General features: G+C 51.4%; 2 protein-coding genes across 4 annotated transcripts; both read right to left on the minus strand.

Annotated features, from left to right (window-relative positions):
- Positions 1 to 2,031: 2,031 nt before the first annotated feature.
- On the minus strand, positions 2,032 to 7,750 carry MBL2 (mannose binding lectin 2). 3 transcript variants are annotated; one of them, XM_042908528.1, is made up of 6 exons: positions 7,568 to 7,750; positions 7,348 to 7,411; positions 5,650 to 5,824; positions 5,121 to 5,237; positions 3,684 to 3,758; positions 2,032 to 2,773 (listed from the first exon to the last, which is right to left on the minus strand). In XM_042908528.1, the coding sequence occupies exons 3-6, from the start codon at positions 5,813 to 5,815 to the stop codon at positions 2,400 to 2,402; spliced, it is 732 nt and encodes a 243-aa protein (XP_042764462.1). In that variant the 5' UTR covers positions 5,816 to 5,824; positions 7,348 to 7,411; positions 7,568 to 7,750; the 3' UTR covers positions 2,032 to 2,399. The 3 variants fall into 3 exon arrangements, with proteins under 3 accessions (XP_042764462.1, XP_042764463.1, XP_042764464.1); XM_042908529.1 differs by lacking the exon at positions 7,348 to 7,411 and having other exon boundaries at positions 7,544 to 7,630; XM_042908530.1 differs by lacking the exon at positions 7,568 to 7,750 and having other exon boundaries at positions 2,033 to 2,773; positions 5,650 to 5,766; positions 7,348 to 7,370.
- Positions 7,751 to 14,215: 6,465 nt separating this feature from the next.
- LOC122201978 (pulmonary surfactant-associated protein A-like) lies at positions 14,216 to 18,649 on the minus strand. The gene is made up of 5 exons (XM_042908058.1): positions 18,553 to 18,649; positions 17,575 to 17,769; positions 17,171 to 17,290; positions 16,373 to 16,450; positions 14,216 to 15,683 (listed from the first exon to the last, which is right to left on the minus strand). The coding sequence occupies exons 1-5, from the start codon at positions 18,554 to 18,556 to the stop codon at positions 15,307 to 15,309; spliced, it is 774 nt and encodes a 257-aa protein (XP_042763992.1). The 5' UTR covers positions 18,557 to 18,649; the 3' UTR covers positions 14,216 to 15,306.
- Positions 18,650 to 21,157: the final 2,508 nt, after the last annotated feature.

Here is a 21,157-nt window from a genome sequence, read left to right on the forward strand (position 1 = left end):
GCCACCCAGGTGCCCTGAGAATCCTGTATCTTTAGATAACTCCTCTGAGCTAACTTGCACGGCACCCCGCTGCCAGCTGATGAGGTACAGGGAGCTGGGGCCTCAGTTCTAGATCAAGGGAAGTAGGGCAGCAAGGGGTTACCTTTAGAGAGGAGCTCTGAAGAGACGACCAGTTTCTAGATCAGGGAAGAACAAGCGAGGAAGAATCCTAAACGGGATGGAAGAATCTGAGCTTGTCCTGTAGATTTTTATTGCCTTTCCCTGAACTAAGGAGGCAATCAGTAGACCCTGGGAAACAATCCATGGGAAGTACATGACTATACCTTCTACCACTTTCCAGCTGGACACCACTGGCCTTTATGCACAGTATAAACAAAGGGTAGACACGATCCCCACCCCCTTACGTAAAATAGAAGGAATTACCTAATGGTTACCTGTCCGTTTTCTCATTTTTGTCTCAGCCATGAGAAAATCCGGGTGTGACTTTCATGCCTGCTGGTGGGAATTCTCTTGTTTGGAGCTGTTCTATGCGTATCTTCTTTCCTTCTCAAAAGTTTCTGGTCTTTCCTTTTTCTATTTGCCATACCTGTGGTTCCACATGTGTCTCTAAACTGTAAGCACTTCCCGTTCTTTTGGTAAGCAGTGTGGATTTGCACTGAAAATAGAGACCTGGTCTTCTCTACACCACGAGAATATTCTTCTCGGTCCCCCAGGTACAGTGTCTGAAGAAGCGCCTTACTAAAAATTCAGTGAAGAGCTAATCCTTAGAGGCAAGGACCCAGATCTTGCCACCCTCCCCCTGCCAGTGCCAATGAGGCAGTAAGTCCCCTCCCAGCGATCCCCCCCTGCCCTGATGGTCCTGCTCGCCTGGGAGAGAACCCTACCCTCTATTCACTTCTCAGTGTCCAATCCTCTCATCTATTTGGTAATTCTTTGCTGTACCCGTTCAACAAATACTCATCCAACACTTACTAAATATGAGGTGCTCTCTCTTGGCAATTCAGATACAAAGAAAGCTCATTTTTACATAAATATTTCAGTAGGTTAAAGTGGCCCTTGGTCCGTTCGTGAAATATTTTCTGATCTCATTTTGTGAATGGCATACATTGAAGCTGGAATTCACTTTCCTTCCCCAGTTTGCTGCATGGGCTCCATATAACCTCAGCTCCACCTACCCCGAGGTTGCTGGAAACCAGTCCTGGTCATGAGCAGCGTTGCTGGCCAACAGGGCAACAGAACCCTGCTCGGAGGGAGGTTTTACTTGCTGACTGGGTGCCTCTGCATAATCCGACAGGGTGGCACCCGTGATCTGGATGACACTGCATAGTTTGACAGGGTGTGAAACTCACCTTTGGGGAGTTTTCCTCTTGTCTCCATAATAATGGATGGTGTGGACCCATGTTAAGGCGAGGATGTCACAGAAGGAAGGGGGTGCTGAACATGAAGGGATTGAGACCTGCGCTGTGGAGAGGGACACAGCCTGCCTGGCCTCCTCCGTGATGCTGGCATACATCACAAAGTCAAATCATTGTCCTAAAAGTATGCAGGGAGGGAAGGCTTCCCTTTGTCCTCAAGATCACCCTAGTGATGATAGGGAGGCCACGGCCGGTTGGGCAGGGTGAAGGGACTCCTGGTCTAATCCTTGTTACCGATGCGGGACACCACCGGACATTACACTCTGGTGGTGAAAGATTTCCTGGTGCAACTCACGGACAACTAAAAACAGCACCTGGGGCACCTGGGTGGTTCAGTCGGTTGAGCGTCCGACTTCAGCTCAGGTCATGATTTCGCGGTTCGTGGGTTCGAGCCCCGCATCGGGCTCTGTGCTGACACCTCAGAACCTGGAGCCTGATTCAGATTCTGTGTCTCCCTCTCTCTCTCTCTCAAAAATAAATAAACATTAAAAAATAAAAATAAAAACAGCACCCACGTCAGACAGGGCTGGCCTAGCCATGGGAAGGCACGTAGGGCAGGAGAGCTTGGCAACATGCCATAGTGGCAACATGTGGGGGAGAAGGAGCTGGGTCTCCCGGAGGCTGAGGTCTACTGCTCTGATGCAGACTGGCCTCCACTGGCCGCCTTGGGAGGCTGCGGTGTCCTCACTGCAGAAGGAATGGTGTGATTTGGCCCTTTCCATGGCTGACTCTGACCCGATGCTGTGCTCTTAGGCAGGACAGAGGGTGTCCTTCACTACAGACTGGACCAGAAACCCTCGAGCCCGGCTGTCAATTTCTTGTCACTTCCTCATCCCCATAAGCATATCCCTTTATTTCCCTCCTGTCAATCCATCCCCCTGAAGGAATGAGTCAACACCGTGGTGTGCGGTGGGGAAATGGGCCATGAATTCTCTTTCAGAGCAGCAGAGAGCTCAGTGGGAAGCCAAGGAGGCGACCTCCTCCTCAGGCTGGGAATTCACAGACGGCCAGGAAGGAGGAAGAGCAGGAAATGTCATTCCAGAGCCCGTCCTGGAGGAGGATCACACAATCCTCCCCGGAGCCGTGGTCGTTAGGCTCATCCCTCTTCCAGTTGCTATAGGCAAGCCTCCCTCCCGTCACGTACATAAACCGGCCTTCAGTCACTTCGTCCGTGATACCCAGGAAGGCAGGGCTGCCGGCCATATCCTGGATGGCTTTATTCTCCTCAGCGTTCTTCGGCGTGGCCACGGTGGCCTGGAGCTCGGCGCACTGGGCCTTCACTTTGGAAAAAGGCATTCTTTCACCGTTGGTCACGTAGAACTTCTTCCCAGGTGTTTTGCCCAAGGAGAAGGCTTGCACTGAAATCACAATGGAAGGGATAGGTTGACTGGGCTTGGAGCTCGGCCCAGGAAACTAGGCGAAAAGCCCTTCCCTGGGAACTCAGGACTCCGAGAAATAGCCCCGTGTTCAACCATGGGGTCAGATCCTAGTAAGGGAGCACTCCTCAGCTGCAGAGCAAGCCCCCGGCAGAAAGCTTGCACTCTCCTGGGACATCCCGCCCTCGAGAGGAACGTCTGTATAAACCGTCCCAGTACAGGGGACTTAGGGAAGGGTGCTTGGGCCACCCTGCCAGGCTCGGGCACCAGACGTGGATGGACTGCCATCTGAGACCAGGGATTGCTGGACAAAGAGCCAGGATTCTGGAGGCGCAGACCTTCACGTGCAATCCTTCCTCTGTTACTTCCTAGCTGTGTGACAGCGAGTGAATTACCTACACTTCCCGGACCTATTGTTCCTCACCTGTAAACAGAATGGGTATAATATGCACAAATAGGGCCACTGGGAGGATTGAATGAAACCATATTACGAGATAATGCTAACCTAGCGCAGGCCGCGGTGTGTGATAAGTGTTCATAAATGTTAGCTTTCGGGCGCCTGGGTGGCTCAGTCAGTTAATTGTCCAACTTCAGCTCAGGTCATGATGTCATGGTTTGTGGGTTCGAGCCCCATATCAGGCTCTGGGATGCCAGCTCGGAGCCTGGAGCCTGCTTCGGATTCTGTGTCTCCCTCTCTCTCTCTGCCCCTCCCCTGCTCAAGCTCTGTCTTTTTCTCTCTCTCTCTCTCTGTCTCTCTCTCAAATATAAATAAAAACATTAAAAAAAAATTTTTTTTTAAATGGTAGCTCTCGTCTACCCTCCCCGAAACCTAGGGCATTCTGAAGAAAAAGGTGACAGCCAAGAACACACTGGGGGCAGAAAACAAGCTTACACTTTTTGACATGGTCCAGTTCCGATTTCAGTCTCCTCATCTCTGCCTCCAGGTTGGCCAGCTTAGTCTCCACAACTACAAAGCAATAGGGAGAAGGGTATTTATTAGGAAGAGGAACCCTAAATTGGAGAGGAGAGTATTTTGCCAAAGCAGAGTGGGGGAGGAGAAAGCTTTACTGAAGAGTATGCTTATTCTAAAAAATAAGAAAACAAAAAGAAGCAAAAAACCCCTGCATTCCTGCCTTCTGAGATACACTTAGTAGCTCTTGTAAACTGTGACTCAGAACTAACAATAGTAATAATAATAATAGGGATAATAATAATAATCAAAACTTGTAGGGGCGCCTGGGTGGCTCAGTTGGTTAAGCCATCTGACTTTGGCCCAGGTCATGATCTCATGGTTCGTGGGTTCGAGCCCCACGTTGGGCTCTGTGCTGCCAGCTCGGAGCCTGGAGCTTGCTTCAGATTTTGTATCTCCCTCACTCTCTGCCCCTCCACCACTTATACTCTGTCTCTCAAAAATAAATAGACATTTAAAAAACCTTGTAAATTATTATGGCTCTGGATCCTGTTGTTCACATATTGCTTAAAATGTTGCAATATTATCATTATTTACAAGAAAAAGCCCAACTCATTATTCTCCTTTTTGATAACTTTTTCTTAATCATTCTCTTTCATTTCTTATTCTAGGCAAACTTCTTTTTTTTTAATTTTTTTAAATGTTTATTTCTGAGAGAGAGAGAGAGAGAGAGAGAAAGAGAAAGACAGAGCATGAGTGGCGGGGGGGGGGGGGGGCAGAGACAGAGGGAGACACAGAATCCGAAGCAGGTTCCAGGCTCTGAGCCGTTAGCACAGAGCCCCATGCGGGGCCCGAACCGACAAACCGTGAGATCGTGACCCGAGCCAAAGTCCTACACTTAACTGACTGAGCTACCCAGGTACCCCTAGGAAAACCTCTTAATACTTTTACAATTTTGATGGGCCAGCTGGCAGATATTAACAAGAGGTCATCATTTTACTTTTGTTGTCACCGAATTTACTTCATTTTACCCTGAACGGGGGTTGCCACGACATTCCCCGGGATTCAGGGGTCCTAGGATACCCACCGTTTCCACGCCACGCTTTTGACGATAGACATAAACCCCACTCTCGAGAGGACATCGTTCCTGCCTGTCAGCCTGGAGGCACTTGCAGACTACATCTGCTGAGGAAGAGGCAGGCCCGTGTCTCACAGAGGCCTGGGGTTGGGGGGGGTGACCCGGCAGGATTGGGAAGGCTGCACTCAGGCAGCACGTTCACAGAAACGCGTGTGCTGGATGGGCAGGAGTCGAGCGTCTTCCGATGGGGCAGCAGGAAAAGGGCCACCTCCCATCTGGCCCAGGAGTCCCCAGGGTCCCGGGTTCCCTAGGCCCACACTGTGCTGGGGTGAGCTCCTTACCTGAATTGTCTCCACGGTCTCCTTTGGTGCCCTTTATTCCTGGAGCCCCAGGAGGCCCTGTGTTTCCTGGAGGCCCCATTTTCCCCGGAGGGCCCTGCAAGCCTCTGAGCCCCTGCCCTGTTGTAAGAGGAAAGAAAAGTGATCCAGGGCTGTGGCTCATTCCCTTTTTCCAGAAGTTCAGTTCGATTTACAATGACCCCAGAAAACCTCCAGTGAACCAGTGGTGACCCAAGAAAAAAGCTCTTCCTGCATTCCAGGGGACAGCCTGTCCTCCGGGCCAGCTCCCTGAACAGGCAGGACACCTGCTGTCTGCAAATAACCATGCATCACGGATTCTGGGGTGGAAACGTGGAATCCTAGAGAACCAGAGAAGCATCTTTGCTTTGGAGAGAATGACCTTTCACAGGAATGATTCTGAGTGAGTCACTACCCAGCACGATGACAGGTGAGCCTCGTCCTGTCTCCGCTGGGTCCCTTACGGGGAACAGTCTGGTGTTGGGGGTAAAGATTTAAGCAGCCTGTCCTGTACCTGGTTCCCCCTTTTCTCCCTTGGGTCCATCTCGTCCATCTCTGCCTGGGATGCCACAGGTGATCGCTGAGCAGGTCTTCAGGGCATCCTCGGAGATTTTTATTTCTGAGCTGGATGCTGTCAGCATGCACAGAAGGAGGACAGGAAGTGATGAAGACAGGAACATGGTCCTCACCTTAGAGTGGAGAAAGTCAAGGAAAATAATTCTGTCTCATCTTGTTCAGTCAACCTTTGCTATCACCTCTGGTGCGCTGGACCCTGTGTCGGGGGCAGCAGACCCAGAGGGGACTATTATAGCCCTCGGCTCTGAATTACTCTCACACCACAGGGGAAACACACAAGTAAAAAGTCGTAGAGGTGTTAAAACAAAGGTAATGTAACAGAGTCATATACACAAGCGTAACACAACAGGGGCCCATTCTCCCTGGGGCTCCAGTGCCCCTGTGGGCTCAAGCCTGGGTAGGTTAGGCCACCCTGTGCATGAGGGCCCATGGGATCTGGAAATCACAAATTAGCCCCGCTCCCAGTGGCCTGGCAAAGGCAGAGAGCTGATCGCCTGTGTGAGCTTTGACTCTCTTTCTTGACTCCCTTGAGGAGTCTTGAGGGCCAAGGGAACCTCAGTTTCCCTCTTCTTCCCCTTCCCATGGGCCCTAAAGGTAGACAAACTCTAGCAGATGACATGAGGCAGGACCCGGTTTATGACATCCGTTCTCTCATTTCATGTAAAAAGTCCGTCTTTCACTCCAGGCCCCATCCGGCCTCAGGATCGTATACAGCTGTTTCCCCCACAGCTTGTCAATCATCTTGTAGCAAGTGTCTCTTTTGTGACAGGCACTTGGTGGGGGCTCAGGACCCAGAGTGCCCTGAGGCAGGGTTCTGACCCTCAGAACAGAACCTCTTTCGGTCCTCGATCCTGGCCAGATGAGACGGATTTTCTCCTTCCTTTGGCTTGAGGTTTTCCACTGAGAGGTCACGTTTGCCAGCCAGAACCCAGGCTCCTAAAATTTCTGTTCACGCTGGAGCTGGCATGCTGTCCGCTCTGTTCCTTCTCCTGGCAGGGTCCTCTGCATGCTGCCCAGACGCCTCCCCAGCTCTGTGCCCTAAACCCACCTCCAGATTCTCATCCAGCTTTTGCTCAAGCTGGCCCCCTTTCCAGGAAACCTTGGCAGCCGCTGGGCTGACCATGGGCCTCTCGAGGCTCTAATCCCAGTGCCCCCAGGCCTTGCTCCCTAACTCCTGAATCTGCCCTTGCCTTCCCTGGCCTGTCAGCCGCCTTAACCCTTCCCTTCCTCCAGGACTCAGTGAGAAGTAATAAGTTGGAGGAGAACTTTCTTTTTTTTCTTTTTAAAATTTTTTGATGTTTTTATTTATTTCTGAGACAGAGAGAAACAGAGCATGAGCAGGGGAGGGGCAGAAGAGAGAGGGAGACACAGAACCCAAAGCAGGCTGCAGGCTCTGAGCCATCAGCACAGAGCCTGACGCGGGTCTCGAACTCACGGAGGGTGAGATCATGACCTGAGCTGAAGTTGGATGCTTAACCGACTGAGCCACCCAGGCGCCCCTGGAGGAGAAATTTCTTGATCACATTCTTCTCCTCCTTTCCACTTTCTATCTTTTTTCTTTTCTTTTTTTTTTTAACTTCCCCTAATTACGCTGGAGGCCAAAGTCAAGGCTTAAACATGCTGCTGGCGGACACACCCACTTCCATTCTTCTCTTTGGCTGGAAAGACCACCCTTTAGTTCACAGAAGGTCAAGTGGACCCTGGAAGGATTCAAATGCCCCAGGTCAGCTGGAGATAGAGGCCCTGAGTGGACCTGAACCCCCCACCAAAGTCCCTGCCCGGACCTCACACGATCAAGTCGAGTGGCCAGACCCCTGGCCCGGGGCCTTTACCTCTGTCCTCCAGGAATGACTTACTAGGGCCTCCTCAAAGCACTGAGGCTATGGCAGGGAAGCAGGTCCTCCAGCCCAGGAACGTCAGGCCCAATTAACCTGGTGACCAGGGACAGTGCCGGACTGGCCTTCAACCCCAGATTAATAAACAACTGTCCTTAGAGCCGCTGTGCACTGGGCAGCTCTCCAGGGCTGCTGGTGGGGTCGGAGGCTCAGCACTGGACAGCTCACTACTTTAATACCCTAAAGTCCTCCCTCCGTTGCCCCCTCCCATGCTCCCACCCCAACAGCTCCACCCCTCTGACTCTCCAGACTCACAGTCTAGCCGCTAGTTTCCTCCAGATATTCATTTCTAGAAGAGACACCGTTAGACGCTCTACCAAGCATGTGACCTCACGCGTATGCACACGCACGTACACACACACCTACGTGAACAGGCACACACCTCTGTGTCAGCTGCTCTGACTAGTTCATCCTTCCATTTGTGTTAGGTTTACTGCGGGGGGGGGGGGGGGGCGGTGGTTAACCACTGAGTCCCCTCATGCCTCCCTTTAAATGTCATCTTCGGGGGCGCCTAGGTGGTTCAGTCGGTTAAGGGTCCAGCTTCGGCTCAGGTCATGATCTCACGGTTTGTGAGTTCGAGCCCCGCGTCGGGCTCTGTGCTGACAGCCCAGAGCCTGGATTCTGCTTCAGATTCTGTGTCTCCCTCTCTCTCTGCCCTTCCCCCTGTTCACACTCTCTCTCAAGTCTGAATAAACGTTAAAAAAAAATTTAAGAAAAAAAATGTCATCTTTGGATGAGGCACCCATGTCACAGAGGGAGCCACAGGGGAGGAAGTATTTGTAAATCACTCAAGTTCAAAGTTGAATGCGGGCACTTGCACTGCTGTTCCAGCCTAGGACACTTCCCTCTACCTCTGCATGACTGTTTGTTGTCATTCACATTTCAGATTAAATATTATCTCTGGAGCAAGGGCTTTCCTTTACCATTTAATTTTAAGTGGCCACTCTATCGTGTCTTCCTGGTTTAATTCTCTGCCTATAATTTCTCTCCCCGTAAAACTGTCTTGTTTACTTAATTGTATACTCCTTGACCACCGCAGTCCTTTAGAACAAGAACTTCTCCAGAACGGGGGTGTGGTTCTCAGCTGTTGTGGCCCCACCCAGAAGGGTGCCTGGAAGCAGAGAGAGTGCTGGATAAACAATTACAGATGAACGAGTCCTTCCGCATCACCTCCTCAAAGCAGCCTGCCCGACTGCTCTCCAGCCATGGCTCACGTCAGTGCCCACTTTCCCAGATACCTTCCTGGCTTGTCTCCCAGGGCGCATCCCAGGACGCATCCCAGGGCTGGGCACACAGGAAGAGTCCCCTGAGAGAGTCCCCTGGGAGGAGCAGAGACCCCGAGCAGGAGCAGGCACCAGACCAATCCACGGTTCCTCCGTGCCTGGGTTTCCAGTAGCGTCTTATCTCCCGAGCATGATCAAGTGGCCTTTTTCAAGTCCCTGACCTGACCTTTGATTCCCGCCCTCCCCGCAAACTTACACTCACTCTTTGAAACACTTAGCCTTACCAAACAGCTCGAGAGGTTTGCTTTTTCCCTGGTGAGGAGTCGGGGCGGGGCCACTTCCTCTTGACTCTGCCTTGTGATTGCTGTTCTGGCTTCTCAAGGGTCTTCAGCTCTGTGTACTCAAGGTCACTATGCGCTGTGACTCCCAGATTCCTGGGGCCCATCGTACAGAAGACCCCTCTCAGGGCTGTGTTTCCTGGTGCCATTGACACAACTTTGAAGGGCCCCGAGCTCAGAGGACAAACACTTTTCAACCCATGCAGCAAATGGGCAGACCTCCCAGAAAGGTGGGAATTTAAAACCGAGAGAATTACATAAAACCAGAACCCTACATGCTCCAGACTGGAGGAAAGGTGGCTTGGGAAGTAGGGGAGAGAACACGACTGGAGGAGGGAGGGATGAGCAGAGGGACAATAAGAAAGCCTTAACTCCGGTGGGGAAGGTCTTCCCTTGAAGATGCATATTCTTACGTCTGTCCTCTTGTAGGTCTGTGTTTTAATGTATGCTATTATTATTATTCTGCTATGATGACGATGATGATTTTTTAAGGTTTATTTATTTTGGGGGGAACAGAATGAGTCGGGAGGGGCGGAGAGAGAGGTAGAGAGAGAATCCTAAGCAGAGCCCCACTCAAGGGCTCCAATCTCACAGCCTGAGCGGAAATCAAGAGTCGGACGCTTAACTGACTGAACCACCCAGGTGCCCCCATGATTATTATTGAATTTTGTTATTAAGGTCAAGATGAAACATGATTTTTCATCTTGAGTTTCAAGATGAGTTTCAGCTCATCACAACCTGGTGCACCATAGGGACGTGCATCCTGGGCACCTCAGGATTTTCTCAGTTGGAGATCAGGTAAGCTTGAGTTCATTTTGTGAAAATCACCCAACACAGCAGGAAATAAGCAGAAAGAAAGCTGCCTGGTACAACAAGCCTCAAAGCTAGTCCTCCAAGTATGGTTGACTCTGTGTTACAGATGAATTGATATTTTTCATTTTTTATTATTTTTAAGTTTTACTTATTTATTTTGAGAGAAAGAGCGAGCAAGGAAAGGACAGAGAGAGAAAGAGAGATTCCCAAGCAGGCTCTGCATTGTCGGCGCAGGGCCTGATGTGGGGCTCGAACCCAAGAACCATGAGATCATGACCTGACCTGAAATCAAGAGTCGGACGTTCAACTATCCGCACTACCCAGGTGCCCTGATGAATTGATATTTTTAAAAAGATGGTAAAGAAAGAAAAGAAAAGAAGAGAAGAGAAGAGAAGAGAAGAGAAGAGAAGAGAAAAGAAAAGAAAAGAAAGGAAGGAAGGAAAGGAAGGAAGGAAGGAAGGAAGGAAGGAGGAAGGAAGAGGGAGGAAGAGGAAGGAAAGAAGGAAGGAAGGAAGGAAGCAAGGAAGGAAGGAAGGAGAAAGAAAGATTTAAATAATGAAATGAATGAAGTAGAATAAAGAAATCACTCTGAAGCTAATAATACAATTTTTAAAAATGATTCTTTGCAAAAACACAATAAATAATCTTGGCAAATCTGACCATGGTAGTTTGGATCATTGTTCCTGCTATTTTACTTCTCTGTGTCATAGAATTCTATATCCATGCCCTTGGCCATGGTATTTTGCAGAGCCTCCACTGGGATATGTAGAGTCCCCTACATCCCAACCCCTGTGATATTTGGCTCGGCCGTGTGAGGGTGAGCAGACACAAAGGAGCGGTGCTTTAAATGCACGTGCAGGTTGAATCCGGCCTCTTCTTGGCTTTTCCAATCATGGGAAGAATATGTCCCCGCTACCACTAATATCAGAATAATTAGATGATGTGGAGCACACACAAACCCACCTGAAAGCCAGAAGTAACTATTAAAGTCCAGCCCTGCATCCCTGGTTAATAGCACAGTCTCTGGAATCTGACTTCCTGTATTCATGGCCCAAGTCCTCCTTGAACTGGCCGCATGACCTTTGGCAAAGCACTTTAACCTCTGTGTGCCCCAATATTCTTATTTGTAAGTTGGGGATAATAACAGCATCTCCATAGCAGGGTCGATGAGGATTACATGAGTTAACCCAAGTGTAGAATCTGGCACCAAGTAAGTGTGATGAGAGTATCGGCCACTAATTTGACCAAGTAAGGTGTATCCCAGGAATGGAAGGATGGTTCAATATCAAAAAACAAATCCATGTAACTCACTAATTTAATATATAACAAGTTTGATTGAGAGTCTTAATGCAGATGTGCACAATCTGGAAGCTTGAAGCTCACCCTGTTCTCAAAACTAATACATGGTCTTACAATTTTTCATACTTTTTTTCCCCCAGATGCCGGCAATGCAAACTTTCTAGGGCTGATTTATTTTATTTTATTTTATTTTATTTTATTTTATTTTACTTTACTTTATTTATTTTATTTTATTTTATTTTGGGGGAGAGAGAGAGAGAGAGAGAGAGAGAGAATCCCAAGCAGGCTCCACACTCAGTGTGGAGCCCGATGTGGGGCTTGATCCCACGACTTGGGGATCATGACCTGAGCTGAAATCAAGAGTCAGATGCTCAACCAACTGAGCAACCTAGGTGCCCCTATAGGGCTGATTTAAGACCCAGTCCAAATGATGATCGGCCTCCAGTTTTGTCACTGGGATCTCCATTTCACCTGTGATTCATCACCATGCTGGCCAGAGGGTGTGGGCCAGGCTTGAGGCTGGGGTTTCTTGAAGCGAAGGGTGGGCAGTGGCCTTCTCTCTTGCTTCCCTGAGCAGGTAGGGGGTGGAGAGAATGATGGTGCCAAAGGTGGGCAATAGCCACTCGCGGGAGGAACCACATGTCAGTGGGGACACTGCTGCTTCTTAGCCCGCCCCTGACTGCTTGTTAGATCCCTTTGTATGACTGATTCCCAATGACAGTTCCTCTCAGAAGCTGGGTCTTCAAGAAAGGATTCTGTGAGAGCCTCCAGCTGTGTGCTCCCTACCCTTAACATCAGGTCAGTGGATATTTCACTTCAGAGGTTCTTGTTCTTCGTGTTCCCAGGGGCAACCTGCTCATAAGTAGAGTTTAAACCTGGCTTGCTTCCATGACACTGACATTCATACAGGCCCTGGGAAACCCTATCCAGGTGGTGGCAATCCACATTGCCCTGGAACACTCCTGCTCACGGGTCCGTTCTCCCCTCCACCTCCCCGTGCCCCAGCCGGGTCAGCACATCAGCGATTGTAGAACAGGAAAATTTCCCCCTTCGCATTCCAGGAGAGGCAAAGCAATTTGGGCATCCCTACTCGCTAAGGTTAGGAGGCTAGGAGAGTCCCCTCCCCATGCCTATGGAAGGGATAGTTTCCACTATGGAAGTAGGTATGGCATCCAAGGTGGGTCGCCCTCCTTTCCCCTCTTTAGTCCTTCTTATACTGACCAAAAGGAGGAGAATCACCAAACCACCCATGGTGAGCCCTCTCAGGTTCCATGGTGCCATTCCTGGGATGTCTCTCCAACCTTAAATGGTGAGGCACGTAAAACCTCTTATTTTCATCTGTGGGCTCTAGATGCCAGTACCCAGGTGTGGGAAATGACTTAACCGCGATAAATGACTTTCAATGTTAACAGATTAAGTTAACACATGCTATTATTAATGGTTTTCCGTATACCCTTAGTGCCCCCAAAAGATATTTATCATTGAGCATCTTCAACAATGTATGGGGGCTCTTGGCCCATACAGAAGATTAAAATGATGTTTAAGACATATAAATATTATAAGGAACGGGCAGAATTTCTGTCATCTGTAACAACATTCATAGAATTTACAAAATATAAGGTAATTATATCAAAAATATTAAGGGCAAAATGAGAATCCAAAAAGATGTTTGTATATAAGATCAACAAAAAATCAATAGCTTCCTTATAAACCAGGGATACTTACTTTAAAGTGGTAAAAAATAATACAGTAACCATAGCAAATAAAACCATAAAGTAAATAAAAATAACACTAAGAAGAAAGGAGAAGAAAGACATCAATTGCCAGAGGCTTAGATTGTTCGTCTATAAAATAGCAACAATATGCTTCCCTTTTTTGCTTTTTTGAATTTTGGGGAAGCCCCAATAATTCGTATGCTGGGCCCTAAGCCCACGTGGTAGGGTGGCCCGATTAAAACTTAACATTTAAGAAAGATGAGAAATATTTCGACTCATTTCCACCTGGGCTGGTGGGGTTTGATCCACAGCTCTCTTTTGCCCAAGAAAAGATGCAGTGAGCGAGAGCATTTGAAGATGTAAAGGTAGGAGAAGGGGGGACCTTTCTGGAGATGGGGCACATACGTGTCTCCTGCCTCCTCAAGCAAGTAGAGACGCAGTCTGATTCCCACACATCCCTGGAGCACGGGGACACGGTCCCTTTTCATGTAGACCTGAGGCTGAGGTGGCTCACAGAGGCTGGGACAGAGCCCCGAATGCCATCGTCTTTGGGCTATGGAAAACATCCAGGTGGCTAAGCGGAAAATGGAAGGCGTGATATTACCACCCACCAAGGGACCATGAGGACTTAGATCAGGCATTATCTTAACACCAGCCCTCAATGACGACGCCCATATGTTCTTCCAGGTGTTTTTTGTAGCTCACCATACGCTCGTACCATATGTGTGTACAACATACAGCTGCACCAGTTGGAAGCAGGTCACCTCTCCCATCCAACAAAGAAGGCATTTACCTGAGACCCCAACGGTCCATTTTTCAGCAAGTGGGGGCTTGGAACCAGAGTTCATTTGATTTACAAAAATACAGAAATGTGTTGTTTCTTTTTCTTTTTTTTTTTTCTTTCTTTCTTTCTTTCTTTCTTTTCTTTCTTTCTTTCTCTCTCTCTCTTTCTTTCTTTCTTTCTTTTTTTTTTTTGAGAGAGAGAGAGGGCACAGGTGAGTGAGGGGCAGAGAGAGAGAAGGAAGGAGAGAGAGAGAAGCAGGGCTCACCTGAAATGGGGTTCATGTTCACCCAATTAAGGGCTCGAGCACACCCAGTGAGGGACTCTAAGTCACCAACCGTGGGATCATGACCCGAGCTGAAGTAAGATGCTTAATGACTGAGCCACCCAAGCACCCGGGAACGTGTTATTTCTTGAAACCAAAGCAATGAAAACTCACGTTAACGCAGTCATGATTTATTACACGGAAATCGCCTCTGTCCGGCAAGAGGTGACGTGGTTGTGAGCATAAACCTCAGGTCCAGGTAGATAGGTGTGAATCCAGCCTCTGCCACTTGCCCCAAGTAATAAAACTCAAAACACTTAACTTCTCTAAGTTTCAGCGTCCTTGTATAAAAATGGGGAAAATAAGGCTGGGCCTATGGTGTTGGGTAAAGATGAAATCATACTCCAAAAGGTGTATTAGAAGTGCTTGGCAAGTTTCTGGGTACCCAGACTCGGCACATACACTATTTACGTGCTCGATAAATAGCTCGTGGCGTGGGTGGTGTGAGCAACTTACGGAGACCCAAAACGGTGTGGGGATATGTCCATCGGCAGGAAGGAGCTTGGATTATGTCTGGGGTCAGGGATGAGATCTTCCCTAGTGATGTAAACTGGCTGCTTTTAGGTCAGGGAGTTGAGCAGGCAACCCAAGACTCAAGGAAGTGGATAATCCGTGCCAATCGTCAGGGTTAGGTTGGCCTCCACCACACTGGGACACCACCTTGCCCTCTGACCTCACGGAGACAGAGACCGGATAATCCCAAATGGGTCCTTAGCTCCTGCATTTGGAACTCCCCAGAATTCCACCTGTCTCTATCATTATGCTTGACCAGAACTGCTAAATCTTGATGGGGCTGGGCAGGTGGTAGTCTGCAGAGTTAAGAGTCGGGGAAGCCAGGAAGCAGCCACCTTCTGTGTGATTTTGGAGGGAACTTCCATCCCGGGGCCTCACTGTTGCCATCTAGAAATTAAGGGACTGGACAAGAAGAGGAAGAAGGAAGTCTCCATCTCTTCCAAAGGGCAAAGTTAGGAGCGGGGCCCAGATTGCATTACCGGGAAGGGCTCAGGGGGAGTGTCAGACTGATTCATGATGTGGGTGGGGATTCAGGGCCTGTCGGGGGAGTGGAGTGGCTAAGAATGCCTCCCGCCCTAACAGCCACAAATACAATTTTGTTGAAAAGGAGCATCTCAGAGATCAGGTGCATCTTCAGGATGGAGGCCGAAAGGCAAGGCAGGGCCCTATCTATCCTGTGGCCTGGGCGCCCGCTCAAAACTCACAGATGGCCAGGCGGTACTGCAGGCAGTTTTTGTTATTCCACTGCCCGTCTGTGTACATCTCCACGCACTTCTCTTTGCCCCCACCCCTGGGCTCCCCTGGGTACCAGTTGGTGTAATTCACGGGGGCCCCATCCAGGTAGCAGAAGTCTCCAGGGCTGGGGCCCTCCTCCAGGCCCAGGTAGGCGTAAGTGTTGTGCTTCCTCACGATGCTGGCGATGGCTTCGTTCTCTTCTGGGCTCGTGGGGACAGCAATGCGGCCACCTGCTCTGGCACATGACTCTCTAATGACATCAAAATTAACCGACTGCCCATTGGTGGAGAAGACCTTTTCTCCCACTACCAGCATGGACTCCTGCAAACTTAGGACTGGAGCAGAAAAACCGAGTCAGGCCACAGACCGCTCTGGATCTAAGTCCCTTCCTTCACTCGGGCTCTCGGCTTTCACGCCCTCTCTGCCTCTCCTCCCTCTACCAACCCTAGTCTTCCCAAATTCCCCTCCATGCTCTCATCATCCCATTCATTTGTTCACCCATTTAACACCTACTTATTTTCCACCCATTTAACAACTGCATTTTCCTGGGGCTCGACAGAAAGCAACATAGGCAGAGACCTTGCACTCCCCTGACATAGGGAACTGATCTGTGTCTACCTCTGGCTTTCTGAGTTATTCAAAGACATCAGGAAAGGGAAAGTTTCATTCTTTTCCCCCAAGACCTGTCTGTCAAGTCTCTAGGGTCTGGGGGCACCTGGGTGGTTCATTCTGTTAAGCGTCCAGCTCTTGATTTTGGCTCAGGTCATGATCTCACAGTTCGTGGGATCGAGCCCCGAGTTGGGCTCTGCACTGACAACATGGAGCCTGCTTGGGATTCTCTCTCTCTCCCTCTCTCTCTCTCTGCCTCTTCCCTGCTTGCTCATGCATCCTCTCTCTGTCCCTCTCTCTCTCAAAATAAATAAATAAACTTAAAAAAAGGCTCTAGGTTCTGGAGCCTGATGCTGGGCAGCAGAGGAACTTATGGGAGACCCTCTGTGCTAGAGGCCCTGGGGAGCCCCCTTACCTCCCATGGCCTGCTGGATCTGATGTCTCAAGTCACGGAGTGTGGTTTGGAGCTCCTCATCTAGAGAAGCTGGAAGCCCTGTCAAGAGATTCCCACTCAAGATGAGGGCGAGCCAACAAACACCCCCCCCCCACTAGCTGCCAAGCAGGCATGCTGCCAGCTGCAAGCCTGGCATTCTGCCCTTTGCTTGTCCGTCCCCACCACTCAGGCCCTGGAGTATGTGTCCACACGCGCTGCGTCCTTTGACGCAGCCCTGCACCTGCTGGACCCCTCCCTGCGCGTCTTTCCTGCCTGTCCTTTAATGGCTCTGTCTGCCCACTCCTATGGATTTTTCCGGTTTGGATGCAAGCTCCCTTCCCTCACCCTCCACCAAAAGCAAACCTGGCTCTTTCTGCAGCCTCCTGATTGACCTTGGTCACCGCTCTGAGCTTTGGAGTTCCGCTCTGTGTGGGGGGCTCCCATTCACCTCATCTGCCTGGACCCCACCTAGCTCCCTACACCTTTCACAATGCCCCCCAGTGCCTCAGCCCTAGGAAGTGCCTTCCCTGCCTCCCATGCTGTCCCCACCCCACCCCTGACACCCTGCCCATCCCGATGTGTGGAGCACCCTCGGCACCCACAGTCCCTCCCTGTGGCGCACTACTTAGGCATCTCCGGCTCCTCTCCCCGGCCTCATCTTCTCTCACTTAGGTTGAGCGCCATGACTTTCGGGGACCTCCACGGTTCTGTCTGATCCCCATCATCCCGCATGTAGCTGGTCACGTGGGCGCGGTGCCCGTGTGGATGCGGCCCGCTCACCTGGAGGGCCTCTCTCGCCAGGCTCCCCCTGTACTCCACGCTCTCCAGCGACGCCAGGGGCTCCCGTCAGCCCATTAGGCCCGGAGTAGGCTGGTGTTCCTCCAGGCGGGCCCATCGGGCCTGGAAAGAGAAGGGGACACTGATCTGTCGTATCCACCACCCACAGCTGGGCTGGGGCTGATGTGAAGTGACCTCCCTTATCAGCCGAGCTGACTCACCTGTCACCTCATGGGCACTCTGAGGGTAGACTCTCCAGAGCTGCTCTAGTCTAAGGCCCCCCAAGGACCGCCCGCCACGCCCACCATCCGGCCGACCGTTGGACCCAGCCCAGAGCCCTGGACGGGTGGGCCTCCTGAAGGCAGGTCACTGTCCCTCGGCTGAGGCTCGGGCCTCTCACTCAGTACCTGGAGGCCCAGGGTCTCCTTTGATGCCGTCTCTCCCATCTCTGCCCGGCAGGCCGTGGGATCCAGGAGTGCCAGGGATGCCAGGATTTCCGATACAGACCTCCTTCACCTTGTACTCCATGCCGGAAGCCATCAGCAAGGCCAAAGTAAGGACCAAAGAGGACAGCAACATGGCTTCTGTTGCAGTGGTTCCTCCTGCGGAAAGAAAGGGCCACCGGCCCATCTGAAGCATCTGCAAAGGTTTCCCCCTTGCTGGGCTTTGTCAAGATTCAGGCACAGGGCCAAGCCCGAGGGCTCGGGCAGGTACAGACAGGACTTTGAGAAAGACCCCAACTATCCTTGGAAACCCCTGGCCTCCTCTGCAGTCTCATGCCTCACCTCTCGGGCTGGAGGCCGTGTGGCACCTGGGCTGGTGGGGAGGGCCTGGGCTGTCAGGGGGCCTGGCGTCTAATGCAATCTCTGGTCATACCTCGCTGTGTGACCGCAGGAACTCGTGTCACCTGTCTTGACTTCTGCTAAAACTTCTGCGCCCTGGAGACAATCCTGACCTGTCCCTCTCAGGCTTTGGGGTTCACTCCCTCTGTTCCTATACTCTCAGCTACCCTCTTGCGGGGTCTCAGGGGCCATGTTCCTGAGGATAAACAATAGATGACCGGTGTCGATGATAGGACATCCCGCCCCCCCCCCCCCCCGCCCTGCTGCTGAGGAGTCCCCTTCTCCTTGGCAGGCTGTCCTCTCCCTCACTGGCAGGGAGTTTCCAGGGACAGTGGATCTGGCCGAGGAGCATGGCAGAGTATAAGGATATTCTCAAGCCCATCTTCCTGCATCCATAGTTATGATTCTGGGAACACCTCCCCGTAGTGCATGCGGAGGCCCCCTTCTTCCCAGGCTGACCCTTAGTTGTGTTTGTGATTGCTGGGCTGGCTCTCATGGCCTGTAACCCGTGCACTGGGTAAGACGGGATGGGGCTAAACTTACCCATCCAACAGAGCCCACGGGGATCTCTGCCTTCAGGTCAGAGTGGAGAGGTGGGCAGCACCATTTATATGGATGCAGGCTACCAGGCTTCCTCTCCACCCAGAGAGGCTCCTGTCACAAGGGCCTCTATTTGGGGAAGGGCCAGTCAGGAAGCGGCCATCTTGTTTACACAGCAACATTCCCTCTCAGGGCACTCAGGCTGGAGGGGCACTTAGAAAACCGGCTAAAGAGAAACTCCAGGCCCGTAAGCAGGGAAATGTCTCATGGGGTGGGACTCTGACTTCCCCAGCAGTGAAAGGGGAGAACACTTACATAGGCACCGGCGGGGGCACGCAGCAAAGGGAGCCTTCTCCCTCCTGGGCCTCGGCCCCGTCCTGGCTGGTGACACATTCGTAGAACCACCACCACCATCCCCCAGATGCCCACCAGCAGGAGACGACATACCAGGGTTGTACTCTGTTCCCAGGGGAGCGAAGACCTACGGGAATGTCTCCATGTGACTCCTTCCGGGGGCCATTCCGGTTCCAGAGCCTCTTCAGCTCTTGGGAGGGGGCCATTTGGTTCCAGGCAGTACAGAGGCCATGGCTTAAGAAGAGGGTGGTCAGGTGGAACTAGGACAAAGTGTATGTCATGGGACACGCCTCACCACCGAGCGGCCCATACACCTACTCCCCACCCCAGCCTCACAGCTCCTGCTTCTGGAGCCCGTGGCTAAGTCAGTGGGCACGTGGATCGGAGTCGCAGGAAAACCCTTTCCATGTTCCCCTTTCCTCTGTCCTGGCAGGCTCAGCTGTGGGGAGGCAGGGCCGTGCCTGGAAGTCAGAGGAGAGCAGCAGTTTCCGGTTTTGGCCACGGGTGATGTCTGGTAAGCTGCAATGGAGATTAAGTGACAGAGGAGCATATGAAGCCGTAAGTGACGAGATCCCCGATTCAAGGCACCCGGTCCGCAGGGAATCTCTGCCTGTAGGGGTGCTAACAATGGGGAGCCAAGGCAAGAAAAAATCACCGTGCTTTCTTGTAAGCGGTTTGAGAAATCTCGGGGTCTTTGGGAAGAGTGCGAGAACAGCCAGAGCTCCCCCGGAGCCCTGCGGCTGCCTGCTGTGGGTCCCACCGCGGTGCCGGCTGGCGGGATGGGGGAGCTGGAGCCAGCACAGGGCTGGGTAGGGGAAAACAGTTCCGTCGGGAGGACCTCAACGCGGTTTGGGCGAGGGACGACTGTTCTGCAGGTGAAGGAACAGGAACAGGGGTCTTGTTGGGTAGAAATAGAAGGACTTGGGGGAGGCAGCGGGGCTGTCCAGGGCCACATCGGGGACTTACAAGTCAGACGCACCTGCGTTGCAGTTTGGGCCAGCCACGTATCATCCATGTGGCCTTGGTCGTGTTATATAACTTTATCCACGTGGCCTTGGTCGTGTTATATAACTCCTTGAGCCTTGATTTGCTTTCTTAAATTATTATTTTGTCGCAATAGCAAGCTTACAGAAAAACTGCAGGCACAGTACTATTTTTTTTTTTTTTCCTGAGCCCATGAGACCAGGTTGCCAACAGGACACTCCGTCATCCCGGTCTTTAATTTGTCTTTCACACGGACAGGTTTGCCTCTACAACCTCGAAGTAGTCATCAAGGTCAAGAAATCCACACGGATGCAAATACTGTTTTTAAAATATTTAAATATTATTTCATCCTTTAAGTCATTTGTGCCGCTTGATGCCGATATTTTGAAATGTGGCATCCGAAAGTCTCATAAAATGATCCGTCGTTACCTCATTCTTCGTCTCATTACCTGGGCCCTGACCCTTCCCCTTCTGCAACTTTCTGACAGAGAATGCTCCAAGTTCCCCAAACTGGAGGTGCTTTTCCTGTGTCTCTTTGATCATGATTTCTCTCCTGTCTGGAGCGTTCTGAATGCTTTTCTGCCACAAAAAAAGAGAGAGGGGCAGAGAGAGAAAAGAAGGGAGGAAGGGAGGGAGGGAGGGAGGAAGGGAGGAAGGGAGGGAAGGAGGAAGGAAGGGAGGAAGGGAGGGAAGGAGGAAGGGAAGAAGGGAGGAAGGGAGGGAGGAAGGGAAGAAGGGAGGCAGGGAGGGAGGGAGGAAGGGAAGAAGGGAGGAAGGGAGGAAGGGAAGAAGGGAGGAAGAGAGGGATGAAGGGAAGAAGGGAGAAGGGAGGGAGGGAAGAAGGGAGGCAGGGAGGGAGGGAGGAAGGGAGAGAGGCAGGGAGGAAGGGAAGAAGGGAGAAAGGGAGGGAGGAAGGGAAGAAGGGAGGAAGGGAGGGAGGGAGGAAGGGAGAGAAGAAGGGAGGAAGGGAGGAAGGGAAGGAGGGAGAAAGGGAAGAAGGGAGGAAGGGAGGGAGGAAGGGAAGAAGGGAAGCAGGGAGGGAGGGAGAGAGGCAGGGAGGAAGGGAAGAAGGAAGGAAGGGAGGGAGGAAGGGAAGAAGGGAGGAAGGGAGGGAGGGAGGAAGGGAGAGAGGCAGGGAGGAAGGGAAGAAGGGAGGAAGGGAGGGAGGAAGGGAAGAAGGGAGGAAGGGAGGAAGGGAGGGAGGGAGGGAGGAAGGGAGAGAGGGAGGAAGGGAAGAAGGGAGGAAGGGAGGGAGGGAGGGAGGAAGGGA

Source organism: Panthera leo, chromosome D2, assembly GCF_018350215.1.
Source record: "Panthera leo isolate Ple1 chromosome D2, P.leo_Ple1_pat1.1, whole genome shotgun sequence".
NCBI classification, from domain to species: Eukaryota; Metazoa; Chordata; class Mammalia; order Carnivora; family Felidae; genus Panthera; species Panthera leo.